At 36.7% G+C, this 24358-nt stretch overlaps 1 protein-coding gene across 1 annotated transcript; it reads left to right on the top strand.

Moving 5' to 3' along the window:
* Window positions 1–17843: 17843 nt before the first annotated feature.
* On the top strand, window positions 17844–23579 carry LOC121240662 (protein ALP1-like). The gene is made up of 3 exons (XM_041138156.1): window positions 17844–18230; window positions 18338–18508; window positions 22287–23579. The coding sequence occupies exons 2-3, from the start codon at window positions 18379–18381 to the stop codon at window positions 23327–23329; spliced, it is 1173 nt and encodes a 390-aa protein (XP_040994090.1). The 5' UTR covers window positions 17844–18230; window positions 18338–18378; the 3' UTR covers window positions 23330–23579.
* Window positions 23580–24358: the final 779 nt, after the last annotated feature.

Genomic DNA, 24358 nt, shown 5'->3' with positions numbered 1-24358 from the left:
GTCGACTTTTTTAATTCAGTAAAATCCAATTTCTTGACTTATCAAAGAATTTTATAGCTTTAATTTTGTTGGTTTTTTTTGTTGGGGGTTGCGTAATGGTGTCAAATATTATGGTAGTATGGTTGTTGTACGCCATATGCACAAAATTTCACAAGAATTAGATCTCGTTTGTTTTTATAGATAAGATGAAATGAGATGTATTAAAATTAAAGTTAAAAATTGAATAAAATATTATTATAATATATTTTTTAATATTATTTTTATTTTGAGATTTAAAAAAGTTGAATTGTTTATTTTATTTTATGTGAAAATTTGAGAAAATTATAATAATTAGATAAAATGAGTTGAGAGAAGTTGTGAAACAAACAAGACCTTAGTATTTTGTAGTATCCGAATTTCTCTCTCTTTCCCCAACTATTCAAAGCAAAATAGTAGAACTAGAGAGAGAGAGAGTTGTTATCTTATAGAAAAATGCTTAAGATACGAGGTCTATGTCACATGAATAGTGATTTTAATGTTCACACATGAGGGTTCGTCTACACGGACCCCAATGTTCATAGCAATCTTATTTTTTATAGAATAGTATTACATGTACTTATATTTTTATTTATAATTTTATTTACAAGATTCATTTTATTAATTTTCTTTGGAAATTTAAATTTTGAATTTTAAATTTCATGATTTTCAGTATATCAATAACTGACATGCGAAAAAGTAAGTTTTTTTATAATTTTTTCTTAAATACATTTAGTATTTTCCTTTCTTATATCATCCTCAGTATTAATTCACTAAAGAACCTGATAGTATCTTATGGTTTACAACTTATAGAGATAATCAAATTATTAAGATGCACTATTTTTGGGGCACATATAATTTCGGTCTGCACCAGTTTTACATATTGCTGAATTTAAGCCCCAAGTCCAAGCCAATCTTTGGGGTTGACTGGTACATATATACATGGCCATAAGTACATACATGGTCAGAGAGAGAGAGAGAGAGAGAGAGAGAGACCCCAATTCTAAGTACCAATTCTAAGTACAAGGAACATCATACAAGGAATCATAAATAGGTATAATAATCACTTATACCAATTCTTAAGTACCCATTTTGTAACATTATAAGTAACAAAGTTGGCAGATGGATGGTTCTTAGACATGCCATAGAGTTTTGAACTTAATCCATATAAGCCGGCAAGGATCTCGTCCCATGCCTTAAAAAAATCAAAGACAACTTGTACAAATTCAAGAGCGTCAGGTAGATTCATGTTTAGCCTTTGCCTTAGATTCAAGAATTTTATTTAAAAAGCCAGCTGCTGAGACCCGCTGCAGTGTCCATTGTTGGGGCTATGTGAGGAGGTTCGGCACTTCCCTTCCTCCCCCCTCCCTTGTTAGAGTTTTATTAAAACTCAATGATCCACATACTCATATCTCTATGAGTTGAAATTAGTTCAAATATAGCTATTAATTAATAGATTATAGTGGGACATAAATACTTCTAAATTCATGATAGTCAGAAGTCTATTTATAGAACTGAGTAGTTAAGGATTCTCACCTACAATATAATTGTGCTTCTAACCATCAGGAGACACTTGAAAGTAAAGTTGTTAAGGTGATCATTCTCTCATAGTCATGTTAGATTATTCATCAAATTAAAATAGAGAGAAGTACGTTTTCTAACTGTTATTATTTAATATTGTGGATCATAAAAAATCGAAGATCCTTATGTTTAATGTTTCGTATTAAAATATTTTAACATGTGATATTAGAGCTATATGTATTCTATGGTTTTGATAAAATATAATATTGATGTAAATTTATAAATTGTGATTTGGTATTACATATTCATGTACATCATATGTTTTGGATATAAACTTCATGTATTTATAAATCTACGTATTGAGTATTGACCCATACATGTGTTCTCGGTATGAAAGAGTTGAGAGAATTTTTGTATGGAGTTTCAGTTCAAGGGAAAAGAGTGAGGGAAGACCTGTCGTGGGTGCAGCAGCAGCGGTAGCGTGGGGATGGTCAGTGTATCCTCTCTAGTAACATGGGATGGGAGGTGTCTCCAATGGACAATGTAGTCTCGTCAAATGGTGGTGGTGCCTCAATTTCTTTTGTTTAGTTTATTAAAAAAAAAGGTTATGATAGTCTGGCGCCAGGAGGAGGCCGAAAACCTCCTCGCCGACATCTCTGTGGCGGCATCGTAAAGGATTGAAAAGTCTAGTACAATAGCAACCCAAGGAAAAAAAAAAAGGAGAAGGGAGGTGGACGTTGGCGGCGGGAGGAGACCGGGGATGTCTTGCCAACATCTCCTCGACGGCGACGACATCCACAATTGCGTTGGAAGAGAGTTGCAAACTCTTATCTGGTACGTTGGTTGCGTGAAGGAGAAACAAAATCGGGTAATGGGTTGCTAATTTTAAATAGAATGAATAATTTGTACCAAAATTAAAGAAGAGGTTGGTTGTTCAAAGATACAAAACCTTACTTTATTTTTTATAACAAATAATTAACTCCATTATATTATGGGTAATAATGAAAAATGACTGGATCTGTGATTTAATTATTGATATGGAGGGAAAAATTTGTATGCTAAAGTTTACTCCCAAAGGAGAATTATGGTGATATAACTAGTTCATCAACATAATTTAAAGTTGGAGGAAACAATTTGTATAGTAGAATTTACTCCAAAATGAAAATTCTGGTGATACAGTTAGTTCATCCATAGAATTTAAAATTAGAGGGAATATTTTGTATGTCAAAATTTACTCTCAAAAGAGAATTCTGATGATGCAGCTAATTCATTAACAAAATTTAAAATTGGAGGGAATACTTTATATATCAGTGGGGGGACCCGTATAGCCCTGAAAGGAATGGACCCAATTCAAAAGCCCAAAAGATACAAGCCCAAAGCAAGAATTGATTAGTCACTCAAGTCTTAGAGACCAATATGAATACATAAGGTAACCGCCAAGCAAGCTAGATAAGATGATTAGGCTAGTAGGTTGGGATAAGCCCGCCATTTTCAAATGATTATCATGTCAAATCGATAAGAGCAATGAGAGAATCGAGCTTGTAACTGGTACTTATCAATAATTCTCCAGGCCTATATATGTGATAAAAGGGTAACAAATCAGGTAACTTGACACTCAGAGCTTTTATGATATCCCATTCTACGTATTATTGACTTAGGCATCAGAGGTGCTTTTGGCACTCTGGGTTGTCAACTTTCTTTGTTGTAGGTAGAGTGCATTGGTGAACAGTGTGTGGAACACGTCTCAAACAGTGTCCCCATTTATGGGATCTGGAATTTACAAGTTCAATTTCTCATCGAACTCCAACGTATTTCCAAATGCCAGCCACCACACGCTCTCAAGCAACTCGAGATCAAGACACAACACTTGCAGACATGGACACACGGCTTGCAGAAATCGAGGAGAAATTAAAGAAGGTTATGGAAACAATGGAAGACCTACGGAGGGAGAATGAAGAGCTAAAGCGTCGTAACGCTAACTCAACGAGGCCACATTACCGAGCCATAATGAACAGCTAGAAGGAGAAGCCCAAAGTGCCAGATGGAAAAATGCTGAAGAGTTAGAAAAGAAAAGACTACACGACGAGTTACGCAGTCTTGTTGATAAATATAAGGAGATGACCAAAAAGATGGGGGGATCATCCTTGGTCGAGCAGCTGCTGAATCACATGGACTTGCCCTATAATGTGAAGGTGATGGTTGCGCCGCTCCTGCCAAAATTTAAAGTCCCGCAAATAGAAATTTACGATGGGTCTCAAGACCCAATCAACCACCTAGAGAATTTCAAAGCGCACATGACTCTGCACAGTTTTTTCAGGGAAATAGCCTGCCAAGCCTTCATGCTAACATTGAAGCACGTAGCGAGAGGCTGGTATGGAACATTGCTACTTAGGTCAATTGATAGTTTCAAAGAATTGGCCAAGCAGTTTCTAACGTAGTTCATGGCGAGCAGAAGGTGCTGATGACCTGTTGCATCTCTCCTAACCATTAAACAATTAGAGGAAGAAATTTTAAAGGCATGCCTAACGCGATTCAATAAGGGGAGGCTAACAACCGATGACCAAGATGAAAAGATAACCCTGACGGCTCTTCTGGGAGGCGTATGGCCTAGGAGCCCATTCATTTGCGAGAGCTATTCTGGGAGATTTATGGTGAGGAAAAATCATTCAATCCTGAGGGAGTTTATGAACAAAGCGGATGACTTTGTCAACATGGAAGACACCTTACAAGCCTTTAATAAGTCGAGGAAAAGTGAGATGAAGTCAAAAGGCAAGAATTCCAGCAGAACAGGAGATAGAAAGATTGGCTCATGCCAACAAGAAAGAAGGGGTGAGAGATAAGCACCCTCGCGTGAACAAGGAACTCAGCTCATTCACAATAACTTGAATGTACAAGAGAGAGAGGGGTCCTTAAGAAAGGAACAATGACAGGCAAGGAGAGGGCAACGCTTCTACAAGTACCATTAGTCAGACCCATTGGACGGAAGATTGTACTACAATGAAAAAGAGGGTATCCGATTTGGAAGGTAGTGGAGAGCTCAAATGGATGCTAGCAAAACATGTAAAGTCGAGGCGAGGAGTAAAGCGAGAACACAATTCTCAACAAAGCACTAGTTGGAAAAGGTGGCGGTCCACAAGAGAAGACAACCGCAATGCCCCTCGCCAAAATATTGGTCATGATGATGTGCCTTTAGGAGAAGTTCATACTATAGCCAGAGGATTTGCTGGGGCAGCACATCAGCTTCTAGTAGAAGAGCACATGCCCGTAGGGTAAGATATGAAGAAGTCTACATGGCAGATAGACTGCCAAGTACCCACGACGTTGTAATACAACAACCATCTCCTTTGGGGAAGAAGATTGTAAGGGTGTCTTGTACCCACATGACGACGCATTGGTAGTAACCCTCTTGGTCGCCAATTATACTATCAGGCAAATTCTAGTCGACAGTAGAAGTTCAGCGAGCATCTTATTTTGGGAGGCTTTTGTCAGGATGGGTATAGACGCCAAAAAGTTGTAACCATCTCCCACCGCTATTGAGGTAGCTCCAGCAGGGCGACATGCTCTACGTGTACTTGGCGGTGTCACCCCATGCAATATCTGCAGTCCTAGTAAAAAAAGGAGCAATCCAAATGTCAATGTATTACACGAGTCACGCACTACGGGGCACGAAGGCTAGGTACCCGCGGATGGAGATGCTAGCATTCACTTTAAAGCTAGCAGCCAAAAGACTAAGACCATACTTCTAGGCGCACCCCCATCAAAGTTCTAAAGGAGAACTACCTAAGAAAGATATTACAAAAGCCGGACAGTTCAGGAAGACTGGTTAGCTGGTCGATTGAGATCAATTTGTTCGACATCAACTATTTACCAAAAGGAGTGATAAAGAGGCAAGTCTTGGCAGACTTTGTCGTCGAGTTCATTGGCTTTCCTCAAGAAGTGGCGACCACCCCAGTAGGGAAGCCTTGGTAGGTATTCGTTGACAATTCTTCTTGCTATGTTGGCAAGGGAATAGAGATCCATATAGTCAATGATGCTGGGCGGGAATATCATTACATGGGAAAGCTCACGTTTAAAACCACCAACAATGAAGCCAAATATGAAGCACTAATAGCAGGACTCTTCATAGCAAAGGCGTTGGGGGCGACCGAGGTTGAGATAAAGACAGACTCCCAAGTAGTGGTCAACCAGGTGTTGGGAACATACGCCGCCAAGGGCGAAAGTTTGAAAAAGTACTTGAACCAAGTTTCGGAAGGTCGTGACTGGTTCTCTTACTTCAATATCACACAAATACCCAGGGAAAGCAACTTCGTAGTAGATAGGCTAGTAAAAGCAGCGTCGGGGATGGATGAGTTCGTCCTACCATGGAAGGTGGAGAAGAGCTATCGAGATCCTAGTGGTTGAGTCGAAAATTTATGAAGTAAAGCCCAAGGAACCTGAGTGGGCTAGGGAAATAAAGAGGTACCTAGATACGGGCGAACTCCCAACCAGGAAGGAAGAGGCGAAGAAAGTCAAGAGAAGAGCAGCACGTTAAAGTCGATGGCGTTCTCTGTAAACGGGGCTTTGCCGCCCCCTTGCTGAGGTGCATCTCACCCCAAGAAGCCCAATATGTCTTGGCAAAAGTACACGAAGGAGTGTGCGACAATCATTTGGGAGGAAAGATCTTGGCCAGGAAGATTATGAAGGCGGGATACTACTGGCCCAATACTCTCAGATACGCCAAGGAGTTTGCAAGGAAGTGCGTCAAATGCGTGTTTGCCCCGGTGCCACTTTGCCCTCCAGAGGAGCTAAACTCCATTACAACCCCATGACCGTTTGCCAAAATGGGAGCCGACTTGGTGGAACCCTTCCCATCAGGAAAGGGAGGAGTGAAGATTATAGTCTTCGTCATAGATTATTTCACAAAGTGGACAGAGGCAAAACCCTTAGCAACCTTCACAACGAAGAGCATTACTAAATTCTTATGGAAGAATGTCGTCTGCCAGTTTGGGATCCCCCAAAGCATTATCTCAGGCAAAGGAAAGCAATTTGATTAAAAACATTATCGAGAGTGATGTGCAGAACTAAGGATTTAGTTTAAATACTCATCCCCTGGACACCCCTAAGCTAACGGGGAGATAAAGGTAACGAACAAGTCCCTATTGAGGATACCAGGAATCTTATGGGCCTATAGAACCACAGTGAAAACCCTGACAAGAGAAACTCTATTCGCTTTAGCATACGAGAGTGAAGTAGTCAACCCCATAAACGTCGGATTGCCTACTTACCACACTCGCCACTTCGACCCACCCTGAAACGAAAGAGCACTTGAAGAACATCTAGACCTCCTGGATGAAGAAAGGGAAAAAGCCGAAATTCAAAAAATCCTCAACCAAAGAAAGGCGAAGCGCTATTTCAATAAAAGAGTCAAGCATATGACCTTCAAATTAGGCGACCTAGTGCTAAAGGAAACAAGGGTACCACACAGGAGAGTGGAAAGCTTGGCCCCCGCTGGGAAGGGTCATACATTATAGTCGCTAGTCATTAACCCAGCTCGTATCGCCTAAAGGATAGTCAAGGAAAGGAATTGCAGCATCCTTAAAATGCCGAACACTTAAAGAAATATTACCTTTGATCTTGTATGTTTTAGTAATAAGGAACAATGAATAAAGGTGATTATTTCCCTCCTTACTCTTGTGTCTGAAACAGGAAATGGGCACGCAAGTCAAAGACCCTGCGACCTTCAAACCATCAAAGTCAAGTCCAAAGACTTGCAGTGAGGAAACGGGCGCGCATGTTAAAGACCTCGCAAACCTCAAACCATTTAAGTCGAATTTAAAGACTCGCGGCAATGAAACGAGCGCGCATGTCAAAGACCCCGCTACCCTCAAACCACCAAAATCAATTCCAAAGACTAGCGGTGATGAAACGAGCGCACAGGTCAAAGACCTCGTGACCCTCAAACCACAAAAGTCGAGTCCAAAGACTCGTGGTGATAAAACCGGCAAGCAGGTCAAAGACCCCGCGACCCTTAAACCACCAAAGTTGAGTCCAAAGACTCGTGGTGATGAAACCGGTGCGCAAGTCAAAAGACCCTGCAACCCTCGACTATCAAAAGGAGCCTAAAGACCGCTAAAAATATGAAGCAAACACCAAGTACCCAAACAGAGGTAAAAATGAATACAAAAGCAAATCACAACAAATGTCTACACATTTTTCAATGAGAAAATATACATAAACAAAAGTTCAAAAGATTCTAAATGAGGGGGATCAACAGAAGCCGAGGATGTGGATGTTGCAGTCAGGAAGGCATCATGCATGGTGTCGCACCCCAAGGTTCAACCTCCTCAAGTGGGTCTGGGGGTTCGCCAACAGGAAGGACCTGAGCCATACCATGCTAGTCAAGTAGCCATAGCCAAAAGCCCAGTCACAGATAGTCCTGGCTACTGTGAGTTAAGGGGATAGTCGAACAAGTTCTCACGTCGAGGAGGCCAGCTTTGACTTCAACTCCAGTACTCGTTGGTCTTGAGCTTTAACCTTTGTGTTGAGATGCAACAAGGAGTCTCCTAGCTTCTTTTGGGAAAGCTCTTCCAAAGAGAAAGTTCGACACAGCGATACTGAGCTTCTTCGCCAGTCGCCACAGTCTCAGAAAGTTCGACACAACACCGATTAGCACTGACCAGCTCCCTCTGGGGGACTCTAGTTCCTTCCTAAGACCAGACAATTGTGTTTGAGCAGAATCCCGCTCTGCCTTCAACAAGGTTAGCTCAAAGCTGTCCTTACCTGGGCCTCCCTTACTTGCAAGAGCTCGCTTCGGAGGCTAGATGTCTCTTCTCAAAGAATGTCCAGATCACCCTCCAGTGAGTGGGCATAACCATCCGATTGCTCAAAGAGGATCTCCAAATTGGCTTTCTCAGACTTCTAGTTCTCAAACTCCATCTTCGCCCAAAAGGCAAGCATACGCCTTAGTTGAACCTCTTCCTCCAAATCAACTTAATAGGTGATGATCCAGGAGGCTAAGTCCTCCACACCCTACGACAAATAGAGATTTGAACTCAGTAGTAAAAAAAAGATAGAGAAACCACAAGAAGGAAATAAGAGAATAAGTCATACCGAAGAAAGGAAGCCCCTTAGCCGACCAACCATGTCGGTGACGAACTCTCTCCTAGGGGGACGAGAAAGGCTTGGGTGCCTCTCCCCTTAAGTCATTGAAACTGACTCGTGCTGGGACCTGAGAGAATAAGGGTCTTGCATGACAAAATCAAAAGAAATCCCACCCAAGGGGCATGACCAGGTTCCTTGATAGGGCGAACAGGTTCCACCATGACAGAATCGGGGAGAATAAAACCTTCTCGCCCCCACCTCCCTTGGAGGAAACGCCTTCCTTGAGAAGGAAAGGTCCCCCGTCACCCCCAAAGGATGAGTTGAAGGGATAAGGGATGAAAACTCGCAACTGCTCATCTCCCAATCAGTGGGCAGAGTCTCATCCCTGAAGACAATAGTGGGAAGAAAGCTCGAAGTGGCTTCCCTCTGCCCTTGATCCTTCTAAGGGCTGGGGGCGACCAGCTACTCCTTCTCCCATCCCTAATTGATGCCGCGGGTTCATATTATTGATCCTTGTTGACCACTGGCAAGGTAACTCATGGAGGCTTTGAGGCAGAGAGGCCTAAAGAGAAGGCGGTGCAAATATCAGTGTCCCCCTCTCCTTCGCCCAATGCTAAGTCGGCTGGAGGGATTATGGGGGGGCCAAAAGAAAGGCGAGTGAGCTAAGCCAAACCCTCTAGAAGGGAGGTCAAAATCAAAAGCGATGACCAAGTAAGGAAGGTCAAAATCAAAGGTGCAACTCTACACGTCGGTATCTTCGCAATTGTGGAAGACGGGGTCGATGAGGGAAGAAGCCTCTATATCCATCTTGGCACCACTTTGGTCCATGGGCTGCTCAGACGTCCCAATGCTCCCGTGGTGAAGGGGATCTTCTTCCTCTTGACTGACGGCACCTGCCGAGCAAGAACGTTTACTTACTTTCTTCGGTGGAGTAGGGGAGGGCCTCTTCTTGGGAGAAGTTACCGCCTTTGTCAAAAATAGGCGACCACTCACACGTGAGTGATTGGGCATAACCAAAAAAAGGTCAATATTGGTTGGAGTTAAGAGGGCCTCAGTCCAAATGGCGTCCTCATTCTCTTGAACCCAGGCGAGGATCATATCAAGGCGAGCTTGTTCCTGATCGAACAAGTCTAGGGATGTGTGTCACGAAAGTAAGTGGTCGTTGGAGTCCCCAAAGCCCTAGGGAAATGAATCGTCAAACGTGGTATTCATTGAATTCCTACCCAAGGTGAGCACTTATCCTTTTACCCATTTAATAACCACCACGTCCATGCGACGAAATGTGGATGCTTACGTGCCTAAGTGGGGAGCGTAGCAGACTAATAGTGACGTCATTTCCAAAGATGTGAGAATGTAAACCGACAAGCGGGGTAGCACTAACAGATCATTAAACTCCTCTCTTGCGCAAACGAAAAGAATTAGCAGGATAACTGGAAGGACCCTTATAACCATAAAATGAATGAGCCCAATCAGGAAGCCCAAAGGATACAAGCCCAAAGCAAGAATAGATTAGTCGCCCAAGTCTTAGAGACCAATACGAATCCATATGATAACCTCCAAGCAGGCCAAATAAGATGATGAGGCTACTAGGTTAGGATAATCCTGTCATTTTCGGATGAGTATCATGTTAAGCCGATAAGAGCAATGAGAGGATCGAGCTTGTAACTGGTACTTATAAATAATTCTCGAGGCCTATATATGTGATAAGAAGGTAACAATTCAGGTAACTTGACACTCGAAGCTTTTCTGATACCCTATTCTATGTATCATTGACTTAGACATCGGAGGAGCTTCAGACACTCTAGGCCTTCAGCTTTCTTTGTTGCAAGTAGAGTGCATTGGTGAACAATGTGTGGAACATGTCTTGAACAATCAGAGTTTACTCCCAAAGGAAAATTATGGTGATACAATTAATTCATCCACAAAATTTAAAATTGGAGGAAACACTTTATATGTCAGAGTTTACTCCCAAAGAATAATTATGATGATATAGCTAGTTTATCTACAAAATTTAAAATTAGATGGAACACTTTGTATATCAGGGTTCACTCCCAGATGAGGGGTCTCAATGACACTATTAGTTCATCCATAATGGTTTAAATTTTGTTATTGTTTATGAGTGTGTTTTAAATTCTGTTATTGTTTATGAGTGTCAAACTCAAAGCAATAATGTGATCAAAATGTTTCTTTTTGTAGTAAGTATACAAATATCATTATAAGGTTTCCTCTATAAGATGACTCTAGTTTAGAAAAATATGAGAATGTCAAATTTACACTAAGGCTTCGTTTCAAAATGACTCTAGTTCTAGACCCTGGATTATTTATTTTAATCCTAAAATCAATTATTATTGAGAATAGTGGTAAAGGTCAGAAAGACATAATGTTTAAGAAGATAGAATTAATTGCTATGTATCAAACTTTGAACTTTAGGAATGAAAATGATGAAATTTTCTTATTTTGTACAGAATGGTTTATTTCAGATGTATTATTATTTCATCGAAATAATGAAATATGAATGAGTTGGTAGCATGATTGTTAGATTGATATATATTTATTTTTTTTATTTGTATTGAAAACAATTGTATCTTTTGGGAAAGAAAGGAAATGATGATCATGAAAGTGTAAGAATCATTTCAATTGAATTTTGAAAGAAACAATGATACATAAAAGTTTAGATGTCCTAAGCATAATACTTGATTCGAATGGAAGGGTAAACATTTTTTTTGTATAAGTTTCGAATCAGATCTTATAAAAGTATACTCGAGTGCAAATGTTCATCTTTATTTTATTTTGTCTATATAAATTTCTAATCAAACTGTATAAATGTTGATACTTATTTTTTGTGGTTGAACTCGAGCACAAATATTCATGTTTTAACTTGTTTCAAAATGTCATTTATGTTGGTTCCATTTTTCCTTCCAATAAAATTTGTATTCATAATGCTTTTATTAAAAGTTTTCTATACTTATAGGCATGTATTGGAACCATAGAACATATGATTCATGAAAAAATTTTATAATTTGTGGCATAGAAGTTTGAAGCCTAATTAAAGAACTTTATTAGTGGTATAAAATTTTGAAAAATATCTTCAAACAAAAGTTGTAAAGATTAGTAAATAAAAGAGTTTCCATATTTAGATTTTTTAATCTCAATATGTGTGTTGATTTGTATAAAATGAAAACATATCAAGAAAAGATGCCACAAAAAATAGGGAGTTTCTTGAGATGATGCATATAGATACATATAAACATTTTCCCCTATAACGCTTGATAGATAGAAGTATCTCATTAACTTCATAAATGATTTTCATGACATGAAAGTATCTATATGAGACATGAGAAGTCTCAAGCATTTTGTAATTCTTGAGGTACTTCTCACTGGGAGAAAATGCAGTTAGGTGAAAATGTGAAAATCATCAAATTGGATTGAAGCAGTGAGTGCCATGAAAAGTATTATGAGTCAGGCCATAACCCTGACCTGTTTTCTCAACTTCTTGAAAAAATCTAGCAAAATTCTTAAAAATATTGATGTAGAACTTATATCGTCTTCTTAGCAAGGTGGTCCTGATGACTTATTTTTTGAGTTGGATTAATTTAAGGCATATAAATATATAGATAGTAAAGCCAAAGTAAGATTTTATAACCCAAATGGAATAAAGTTAAGTCATATAATAGTTATTGAGTACATTATCATTATTGATTACTCAGAGAGATTCAAATAATATAGGTTGCATTGTTTCTAATCATGATCTTATTTTTTAGGAAATTGAAATATCAAATTCCTTAAAGTTGGCAAAATTAGTGGGAGTATAGAAACTATAGATGTGATTGTCGAGAAAGTGCATACTTTTATCTTCGAAAAGGCTTGTAGTTCCTTTTTCCGATCATCTCAATAATAACATGGAACAACAAGCAAATAATCATCCACCTCATAAGATAAACACTACTAAAGAATTGGTCATAGAGATATCAAAATAGGTAACCTCATGCGATCTTCTTAATTTGCTACTTGATTAGATTACGTAGTGTATTTCCAAAATTTAGAAATTTGACAAATAAAGATCTATTTATGTTTTCACAAGTTGTAGAAATAAGTGATTCTATAAAAAATTAATGCATTAAAGAGCAATTAAAATCCATAAATCAGCGTAATGTCTGTAATTTCGTCAAATTGTTTGTAAAGTGTAAAAAGTCGAATGTAAATGAGTCATGCAGATAAAACTCTAACTTTAAAGGCAATATTGAATGATATAGTCATGGATTTCACTCAAATTGATTAGAAAGAAAGATTTCTAATAAACCTGAAAGTACTCATTCAGGATCATTATGATATTAGTAGCTCATTATGATCTAGTGTTACATTAAATGGATGTAAAAACTATTGTAGAGCAAGAGTTTGGATTATGAGATTCATGAGAAACAATAAAAAATACTACTTAGAAAATGTAAGTTTTGAAAATTGTATTTGTAGATTGATAATAACATCATTACCTTTGGATTAAAGAAAAATACTTATTGTTGATATATATACCTGAAACTTAGTGGGAGTACGTTTGTATTTATGGTCAGGTATGTATATAACATTTTAGCAAGTATAAATCATGGTTTATGGTATGACATAAAAGTTATATCTCAAAACAACTTTAAAAATGAAATTTATGAATGAAACATCTTTGGTAATTGAGATTAAATTTTAATATCAAAACGAGGACTGCTAGAATTGTCTCAATAAAGTTGCATAGAGTTTTGAAGAACTTTGCATTAAGAATTGTTGGCCAATAAATGCTTTAAAAACAAAATGTGACATGCTCAATATTTTACAATGTCCTCAAATTAATTAAGTTATTAAAGAAATTATATATACGATGGTTATAAAGAGTTTGATGGTTGCACAAACTTGTATAGGGCCGAACATCAGTTTTACAATTAGCATCCTTGGTTATTGCCAAAATAACCCAAGGATATTTGACCTAACAGTTGTGAAAAGAATACAAAGTTATTTGCAATAAATTGAAGACTATATTGTTGCCTTTAGAAGAACCAATACTCTTAAGGTAACTGGATATTCAAACTCTATTTTTGTAGGATTGCTCTAATGATAGAAAATACAACTATGATTATGTATTTTCCTATCTAGTAGAGTTATTTTGTGAAAAAGTATGAAGCGAATCTCTTACTACTTCATGTGCAATAGAGGCTGAGTTTGTGATATGATTTGAGGCCATAGTGTATGGTATATGACTGAGGAAATTTATCTTAGGACTTATAATCTTTATAGCAAAGCCGCTAAGAATGTATTGCAAGAATTTCTCAAAGTATTTTTCTCCAAATAATGAAAATTTAATGAAATCTTAAATATAAGTGTTAAGGAGAATGTACAGAAACAAATAATGACCATATAATATATCAATACTGCAGTTTAAAGAACATGTTGAAAAGATGGGTCTTATACTTATATTTGAACATGTTAACGATATTATTGATATGCTGAATATTTTCTAACTGGACATTGAGAGGTATCTATTATGACTATTTTTGTTATCTTGTCTTTCCACTTTATATGTACATTAAATGGTGTGGAGGAATGTGATGACAAGATAATGTTTGCAATAGACATGAATTAGAATCATATGAATTACAGTATTAGCCTTAATTGTCCCTATTAAAAATCTCATATTAAATTAAGTTACAAGTATTGTAGTACATAGAAGGAATTTTGTTGGTTGTATAACAAAGGACCGTCATGACTCGCAGTGGTAGCTGATTTGGCATTGATGTTACAGAACTCATGTAATGTATTATGAGCTAGGAAGATTTTCTAAAAATGAACGTACACAGTATGGTTAATTTCTTATAATAAACATATGAATAGAAAATGTTATTTTATAGGTGTATGGGCCAAGTGAGAGAATGTTAGAACTTTATTAAAACTCAATGTCTCATACACTCATATCCCTATATAAGTTTAAACTAGTCCAAATATAACTATTAATTAATGGGTAATAGTGGGATGGAAATACCTCTAGATTTTATGATGACTAGAAGTGTATTTATAGCACTCAGGAATTAAAGGTTCTCACATATAATATAATTGTGCATTTAGCCATCAAGAGATATTCGAAAGTAAAGTTGTACATTTTCTAACTGTTTTTATTTAATGTCATGGATCATAGAAAATTGAAAATCTTTATATTTAGTGTTTCTTGTTAAAATATTTTTAACATCCCTTACTCATTTTTAAGCTTCATTATCAGATATGCATCATCTCCTAATCTTTATGTTATTGTTATGTTTTAAGTGAATCCAACCCTACCGCTTTCAATTAGTGTGCGGGATTCACACACATCACATTCTGCCATCAAAATAACCTCAAAACACCATCCCTTTGAACCCCATTGTCCCCCTCCCCCCTCTTCACGTTCATGCCAACCTTGCTCTGTTGTCTATCATCGCCCCAACCACCTCATCTCCCCCGTCTTGACAAATCGGTATGTGGACCACATGAACCAATGGCTACACGCTAGGTCACCATATGCCACAACATTACCTCTCTGAAATCAATCCCACATCCCTACATACCCTTTTCCTCCCTATGAGTATTAGGGTTAGTTTGAGAAGTGAGATGAGATGAAAATTTTGTGAATAGTAGTTAGTTTACGAATAGTAGTGAGATAGTTTCAGTTGAGTATTTTTTAAATTTTGAGAAACGAGAGAGAAAAATTTGAATAAAAAATATTATAAAGTTAAAATATTATAAGAATATAGTTTTATAATATTATTTTTGTTTTGAGATTTAAAAAAGTTTGAATTATTTTTTTATTTTTTAAAAGTTTGAAAAAGTTGTAATAATTAGTTTAAAAATTTTATATTTAAATTATATTTAAAAATCAAATCAAATCAAAATTTTATATTTCATCTGAGGCCCAATCAGGCCCTAAGTTTTGTTCTATTTTTTGTTTTTGTGTGCAGGAGCTTAGAGGGTACCTCTTTTGCCATTCTTTGGGATGTCCAGCCTTTCCACTACTTTTTAAAAGCCCACTGGTGCTTTCGTTTGCCCAATAAAGCAAAGTTTTAAATTTCATACCGTACCGGCCGGTACGGTCGAAATTTTTCGTTTCGGCCGTCCGGCCGGTATAGGTACTATACTTGTTCCGTACCGGCCAAAATACCGGCCGGTACCGGTCATACCGGCCTCAATTTCGGCCTGTACCGGCCTATATTTCGATCGGTACCGGCCGATATTTCGGCCTGTGTTTTTTTTTTTTTTTTCATTTTTTCAAACTACAAACTTATTTTTTAACCCTCAATTCAAGACTAGACTATTTATAATTTATATATATATGTATTTGTATATAATTTATTTATATATATACTATTATTTTAGAATATAATTTTTATATATATTTATATATATAATTTATTTATAGATCAACTATCCCGAAACGTTATCCCGAAACGCTATCTCGAAACGGTACTGGTACCGAAATATTTCGTTCCAGTGCCTTGACCGGTACGCTGTCCGGTACGGTATTCAAAACATTGCAACAAAGACTATTGTCCACCTAAGCTATTGCTTCACGACTCGATACATTTGTCTCTATTGTGGGATCTTCTTGTCAAAAATGAATCCTGTAATCCAATCGATGAACTGTTCCTACAACCATTTTTAGGACGGCCAACCATGAACTTGACCATTCTATTTTCAAATTAGGTTTTTAAGTATTAAATTATATCTATTCTTTTATGCTCGTTTAAATAATGAAATGAGATGAAATGATTTTAAATAAAAGTTAAAAATTTAATAAAATATTATTTTTTAATATTATTATTATTTTAAAATTTAAAAAAATTAAATTATTTATTATATTTTATTCATAAATTTAAAAAATTTATACTAATAAAATAAAACGAGATAAAATCATGACTTTAGAGTATTTGTTTTTGTCTCCAACCTACTTTACATAGTTTTTCTTTAAAAATAAATTTGTCCAACCAAGAGAGAGAGAGAGGAAAAAAGCATTACACACTCCGCAAGGCGCAAACCAATAAAAGAAATGTTACCTTTTTTCATAAAAAGTAAAAAAGAGCAACTTCCTACTAGGATTTTTTATTTTTTATTTTGGAAAGATTCTCGGCAAATATCCCTAAAACTAACTCCTATAGCAACTAGTTTTTTAATTTTCGGTTCAGACATGTTTGGATTGGCGATTTTGTTGGGTTTTATTAAATTATTGAGAGAATTTTTTTAGAAAAGATTGTTTTTTGTGTTTTATAAAAGTGATGGGGCCTGGTTTGAAATTTTTTCTAAATTATGTCCTTTTTGGTGCTTGTGAAAGAATGGGCTTATTGGAAATATGTTTGAAAAAAAATTGTAAAATGTGTGTTTTTTTAAAAATTTTTGTGATAGTTATTTTGAACATTATATTTTTTTTATTACGGAAACTGAGAAAAAGTTTATATGGGAATTTTTTTTTATTTTTTTATAGAAGAAAAATATATTTTGATGATTAAAAGGTGTTTGAATTGAGTTGCCATTTTGATAATATCCAACAAATTTTATTCACTTAAATATTGTATGATATGGGTTTTTATTGTGCTATCGAGCCGATCTTTATTAATAACCATCACTTTTGACAGAACAACACATTTTACAAAAATAGTAATTACTTTGCGGTTGCATAAATTTCAAAAAGAAGAGTTTTGCAAAAATATGTTGTAAAATCTAGAACTTAAATCTATACCCAACTATATATATCAAGTAAAGATAAAAGACACTCATCTAATGCCTAAAATGCAACAAACCAGTTTTGTCTAAGATGTATATACCATATATTATACAAGTGTTTTAGTAAATTTGACACCGAAGAAAAAGAAGCTTCCATGCCGATAGCGGCGAAGTTCGCCGGAGCTTCATCCAAATTATCACTAAACTTTTGCTATTAATTTTTTAAAATAAAATTGGAGTTTCGTACTCTCGAAATATATATATATATGTATTGTAGGATAAAAGCCTTTTCCATTTTATTACCAGCAAATGACCAAATTAGCCTTGGCAGTGAAAATTCGTTCTTACTATGTTGCAAGGGATCACAGCCTCTTTACCAGTTTCTGGAAAATTTTAATGGTATGTTTGTCATTTTAACCAAAAATCGATCCTTAATTTCTTCAAAACAATGTTATCATTGGCATGAGAAGATGCTTTTTCCTTTTTCCAAAATATAAATATGAAGGACTCCAGCTAAACGAAGCAAACCTCTTTAAAGCAAGACTTGGTTACTGGGAAATCTAAAATGTGGAGTGAGAGCGAGACTCTGCCAAAGCATCTGTGTGTCAATGTTTTTCAGTTTTCCTGCCACATTGTCTTAAACAGCCACCAACCCAGATGTGTTGCTTGGATTTTCCATCCGTTTAACCGCATATAGTCTCTCCATCTCTCTTTCTCTTCCTATTTCATCAAGCTTCCTCTTTTCTTGCATGCTTCAAACACCTATACAGACCTACGCAAGCAAGCAGCTATTGAAACACAGCAACTAACGGTCTCTGTTGACAGCTTTCCTTGCATGTTACGAGCCACTTCCTCTTTCATCATTGTTTTGTGATCTTCCTGTGCTCGTGGTATATATTATTGTATTATCACGAATGGGTATTGTGTTATTTTTTTTTTTAATCTTTTTTGGTGAATACTTGTACAGTTATTTTATGATTGTGGTTGTTTGAAGCAGGTGGGTTTCTGAGTTTTGATTCAATTGGGTTGTTTCCGCTGATGGGTCCTGTAAGAGGGTTCAGAAAGAGGAAAAAGATAGAGAAGAAGCGTGAAGAAAATGCTTCTGCTTCTGGGTCCCCGGAGGAGGGGCCTCTAGATTGGTGGGATGAGTTCTCAAGGAGAATCAATGGTATATCTTCTTTGAGATTATGATTGCCTTCCTATTTTTTTTCTTTTTCGGTTGTGCTATGTTGATGTTGTTGCTCTTGATGATCGTTCTTGGTATAATGGGTATGTAGCTTTCTATTTATAATTGATGGATTTTAGTTGGTGGTTTGAATTTAATTTTGTCTAATTCAAATGGGTTTATGCTTTATTTCTCGTACGGTTTATATACTGACATACCACAGATATAGTTGTATGTTAGAAGGATTCCTAATCTTAGTTTAAAATCATCTTTTTAGCATCCTAAATCACTTCGGCTCAGCAGCGGGGTCTCAAACATCTGCGGACATTCTCGTTCGATTTTCTTATAGAATGTCGAAAGTAGAATAAAACTAAATCAGATACTAATGATCCCGTCTAAGACGAGAATGATATCTTTCTTGTTGGAGAATGCTTGTGGATTGCCTTTTGCGCATTTTAATGAAATTTATTGCTTATAAAAGAAGATATATGTTAAAACAGTAATCTTAGGTGTGTTATCTAATTTGTAAATTCGAGAAGCATTGTTATTATCTTTTAAATGATAATCCTACTTTACCAGGAAATGAATTCAGTCCCTTTATGCCGATTGGAGAAAAAATAGGGTATTTGAATGATGATAGGGTTAATTGTCTGGATTTTGGAGAATTCTTTAGAATACTAGATTGTTTATGTTCAGTGTGGTCGCTGACTCACTGCTTCCATTATATAGCCGGCCCATGTTACAGGCTTTAATGGTAAAGTTGTCTCTTCTTGTCTTTTTCCCTATTTCTTTTTTTTTTTTTTTTTTTTTTCAAAATTATCATTTGGTTGTGAAAGATTTTTACTTAGAGACTCATTTTTTATCTTTTAAAGCAAATTTTATGGACCAATACTACCAAGTCTTACATCAAAATAGAAAATTCTCAAATGTTTCCATTAGAGAGAGTTTGAAAGCGAAAATTGTTTTGAGAATTACTTGAAGTGGCAAATCAATTGGCACTCTGCTACTACAGATAGAACTGGTTGTAAAGAGGCTCATCATAGCAACCGGAGTAGGAAAAAGTTCAAAAACAAGAATCAATAGCTGTTGTAGTCAAGAGAGTTTTTGTTATTTATACCATCCATGAGTTGTGCTGCCGATGATCTTCAGGCTATATTGCCTAAAGAATATGATGATTGATCTTTTGCATGGGTTTGTATAAAATGGTTGAGAGAAGGCTACATCTAGAGAAAAATGAACTTTTCACCATCAGCTCTATACACACTCATACATGCACTCATTAATTTTCGAGCTTCAAAGTTTGTAGATTCTCAACACTTGAACAACCACGGGTTTAATATGTTTGGTTTTTTATAAGATGGAACAATTTACTCATGGAGTAAAGCTCATTTTGATGCATAAATGTATATCAAGTCTGGCTTTCCTTCCATCTTCACTTGTTCATTAAAGTTGGTGCGAAGAAATAAGCCAGCTTGTTTGGTGCAGCAGTATGGTTGGGTTGTTCATTTTTTTGGTCACGATTTTTAGGTATTGATTTATTCATATAAGCTAATGAGGTCATCCTTTCAAAGAAAATTCAAAATAGTAATTTTCTTCATGCATGATATTAGCAGCTGCATTAGACCTGTTTCAATCATCTCCTTTGAATAGGTATATTTATGAATGTGTTCCTGGGCTAGCAGCCCTGCTGTTACATCTCAAGAAATGTAAGATCATATTAGGGCAGGAAAAGGCAAGTAGTAGCAACTGTTTCACGTGTCACAAATGTGATGGATGTCATTCTGATTTCAATATGTATTTTTTGTCCCCATTTCTTGGGTAATATTTAAACCATTATGGGCTGTGCCTCATTTAAGCGTTAATTCTCAAAACTCACAAATATTCAATGTATTCATAGAATATGATAAAGGTAGTAATCATAGATATATTACCAATTGGGTTTTTTGTAAACACTGTTCCACTTCAGGTGAATCCTTACTTCAGTTGAGATAAAATCCAAAAGAGTCTGTAAAAAGATGTTTCGTGTGAATGCAGAATTTGAGTGGATATGATAAATGCAGCTGTATTAGTGAATGTCGTGTGGTGTATTGCTGCTAAAGGACTTTCAAATGCTAGTTTTGGAATCAGTTACTGGCTGCTATAGGAATTTCAAATGTTAGTTTTGGAATCAGTTACTGGCTGCTCAACAAAATGGTCTCAATCAATGCTCAAATAGAGAACAAATCACGGTTTAGGTTTTGAAACTTAGGTACATTTTAGTTTATTCATAGTGTACACCATAGTTTTGCATTCTCTGTAATTTGAAGCTTAAAATTGATTCAAGTATTTGCTAAAAGTTAAGTTTGAAGGGAACTTCAAGTCATTTATGGCTGTGATTTTGCTTCTGCTTAGTGGGGAACTAGTGGTTTTCTAAAACCTTGAAACATTCATTAAACCATTAATAGCAGTCATGCAGGACGAATTGCCACATGAGGCTGACAAGTTGGGAAACTATTAACAAATGAATATGCTTTGGATGATTATATCCACTAGTATTGCACCCGTGACTAATATTTATTGACATGACCTTTCAAATTATTGCACTCATAGATGGTTCCAAACGTCTGAAAACTTGGAATGGAGGTATTTTTCCTGATCCATTGATAGCACCAAGATACGTTTCATTGGTAGACTAGAAATGGAGCTAGCTCTTGCTCTAAATTGTTTGATTTCATTCACATTTGATATTATGTTAGGTGATATGAATGTAAAACACAAATAGGTTATAACTCACTCAATTTATTATTAATTTATTTTTTATCTCTCTCCTTAAAATTTTAATTATTAAGGAATTTATCTTTGTTTGTGAGAAGTATGTGTACCTTCTGCTAAAATTTTGGACCTCAATACATTTTCAAAAAATACTGAAAATAATTTTGGGATTTGGAATTTTTCCTTCATACTTTCTTTTTCCTCCCTTCACAATGAAAGCCAGAACAATCCACTTATTTGTCTCCTCTTCCCTTCTCTCCGTCTTATACAGTATTATAACCCATCTACACTTGAATGGACTGCATCCTATAGTTGCTGTAGCTCTGGTCGTTAACAGCCAAGTGTGGTGGTTCACGTTATAACATTTCAGTTTGATAGGTCTGGTCCCATCAAAAAAACATTTCAAAGCCGTCTAACATGTATCACTCATTTAATACATATTTAGACTCCAAAGCCATCTAACACTCCACGATCTATATTTTTGTCTTTGTTTTGGGACAAGGTTGGACTGGGTTCTGCTTAAGCTGAAATGACTTCACTATAGAAAATTTGTTAGTACAAAGTAGCTCTCAATCTTATAACTGCAAGTCACATCTAAATGATCTTGTGGTCAATGAGTGCTGTGAAATAGATTACTTATTATATTGGTCAACAATCTTATCTTACCATGCCTTTACATCTTAGTCGTCTTCTTGTATATAAGTTTCAATGTTTTGCATGTATGAATTAACACAATAAATTGATTCTTTCGGCTGCATCACGTTCTTATTTTTTATTTTTCCAATACCTTAGTTTTTAAGAATCCCTTCTGATTATACAGCAAACAAAATTATACTCTTCATATTATGTTATTTATATTTATGCTCTTTATGTCATCTGCTACAAAGTGACTTTGCTAGACGGTTGAGGATTGAGATAGTATCAGTTCTTTCTTAAGTATTTCTAAATCCTACAAAGAGCGCTGGGGCCTAATTTAAATACCTCACATTTGTGAGTTGTAACTTTCTCTTTGCTCCACTTCTCACTGCAGGTCTTCCATCTCCCTCCAAGGGTATAGATAGGTTTGAATCTGTTTTTAAGGTGTCCAGAAAAACCTTTGACTACATATGCTCACTTGTGAAGGAAGATATGATAGCTAAGTCTGCACATTTTGTGTTTGCAAATGGCAAGCCTATGTCTCTATGTGATCAAGTAGCTGTAGCTTTAAGAAGACTGAGCTCTGGTGAGTCACTAGTGACGGTTGGCGATTCATTTGGGTTGAACCACTCAACTGTCTCCCAAGTGACCTGGCGTTTTGTGGAATCCATGGAAGAAAGAGGGCTTCACCACCTGAATTGGCCTTCATCTGATACAGAAATGGCAGAGATAAAATCTAAATTTGAGAGAATGCGAGGCCTCCCTAATTGTTGTGGTGTGATTGATACCACCCACATCATGATGTGTTTGCCTGCATCGGACCCCACAAGTAATGTGTGGCTTGATCCTGAGAAGAATCATAGCATGGTGTTGCAGGCAATTGTGGATCCAGACATGAGGTTTCGGGACATAGTAACTGGATGGCCAGGAAAAATGAAAGACTGGTCGGTGTTTCAGAGTTCAAACTTCTACGAACTCTGTAATAAAGGAGAGAGATTGACTGGGAAAGATTTAGAGCTCTCTGAAGGATCAGAAATAAGGGACTACATAATTGGCGACTTGGGCTATCCCTTATTGCCTTATCTTATCATCCCCTATGAAGGCACAGAACTCCCAGAGTCAAGGGAAGAGTTCAACAGGCGGCATCATGCCACTCTGATGGTGGCACAAAGGGCATTGGCAAGGTTGAAAGAGACGTGGAGGATCATCCAAGGAGTAATGTGGAGACCTGACAAGCATAGGCTGCCGAGGATTATTCTTGTTTGCTGTCTACTTCATAACATTCTTATTGATATGGATGATGTGCAGGATGAAGCACCTTTGTCTCACAACCATGACCCTGGTTACCACCAACAGATTTGTGGAACTGTCGACATAAAGGGTGTGCATCTGAGAGATAAGCTGTCGATGTACTTGTCTGGAAGGTTGCCTCCCTAACTAAATTTTCATTTCTGGTATTTGAATTAGTTAGTTAAAGATTGTTATTTTTAATTTATATAAAAGAGGTTCCGGTTCAGGTTCTCCCTAAAATTACATAGGTAAAGTCAGATTTATTTGTTTTAGTCCTAAATTGTAAACTATTTTAGTTAGAATTGCATTACAGGGTAAGATTTTCTAGAAGTAATAACAATAACAATGTGCACCATTATGGGACTTGTTCAATGACACTGCTAAAGAGATTTTGGCTCGTAAGCTTTTAGTTTTTGTTGCCATCATCCCACATCTTCGCTTTCTTGAATCTGATGTTCTACTATTTCTGCATTGCTATAGCTTCATCGTTTTCTTTGGATTAAATAATGAAAATGCGTTTAGTGTTCTGAAAGTCCTGCAAGTTGAGAGAATTCAAAGACCATGTAGGAGAGGTATGTTTACAAGGGGGAGGCATTGGTCTTGGGGAATCGCTCTCTTCAAGGTCCAAGGTTCAACACCTCATGGGTGCAAACAATCCTATGGGGCCACACCTCCGGTGAAAAGCCATTGATTTAACCAGTTCTATGTAGGGAAACTTCCGAGGGTATGGTGCACAGGACTGGAATTTATTCTATAGAGATAGGTCCAAAGAGCCCTACCTTGGAGATGTTCCCTGACATATAAAAAAAAAAAAAGCAAGGGGGAGGCCAAGGCTTTCGTGCCTTATTATGCCTACCATTTTCTTTACAAAATTACTTGCATTGCACCTCTGCACTGAGAATCTGACATGGTGGTGAACAAGCTTCATTTGACTGTCTTAATATCAATGCTCAAAGCACTCACGATTAAGAGTTGATAGCGTATCTTAGTTCCAACACAGAAGAACAGGCAAAGAGATGGGAAAAGAACACAAATTTTGAGCAGTTCTAGAGTCTCTAAAGGGACCCTCGACCTCTTGACAGGAAATAAAAAACAAGCAAACAAAAACAATGGAAGGAGAGTTCAGTATTGCTGCTCTCCTTCCTAATTTAAAAGCTTGTTTTAATCTAATTTTCG

The sequence above is a fragment of the Juglans microcarpa x Juglans regia genome, chromosome 7S, assembly GCF_004785595.1.
Source record: "Juglans microcarpa x Juglans regia isolate MS1-56 chromosome 7S, Jm3101_v1.0, whole genome shotgun sequence".
Classification (NCBI taxonomy): domain Eukaryota; kingdom Viridiplantae; phylum Streptophyta; class Magnoliopsida; order Fagales; family Juglandaceae; genus Juglans; species Juglans microcarpa x Juglans regia.
Note: the sequence above shows the minus strand (reverse complement) of the source record. Positions and strands in the feature narration are given on the sequence as shown.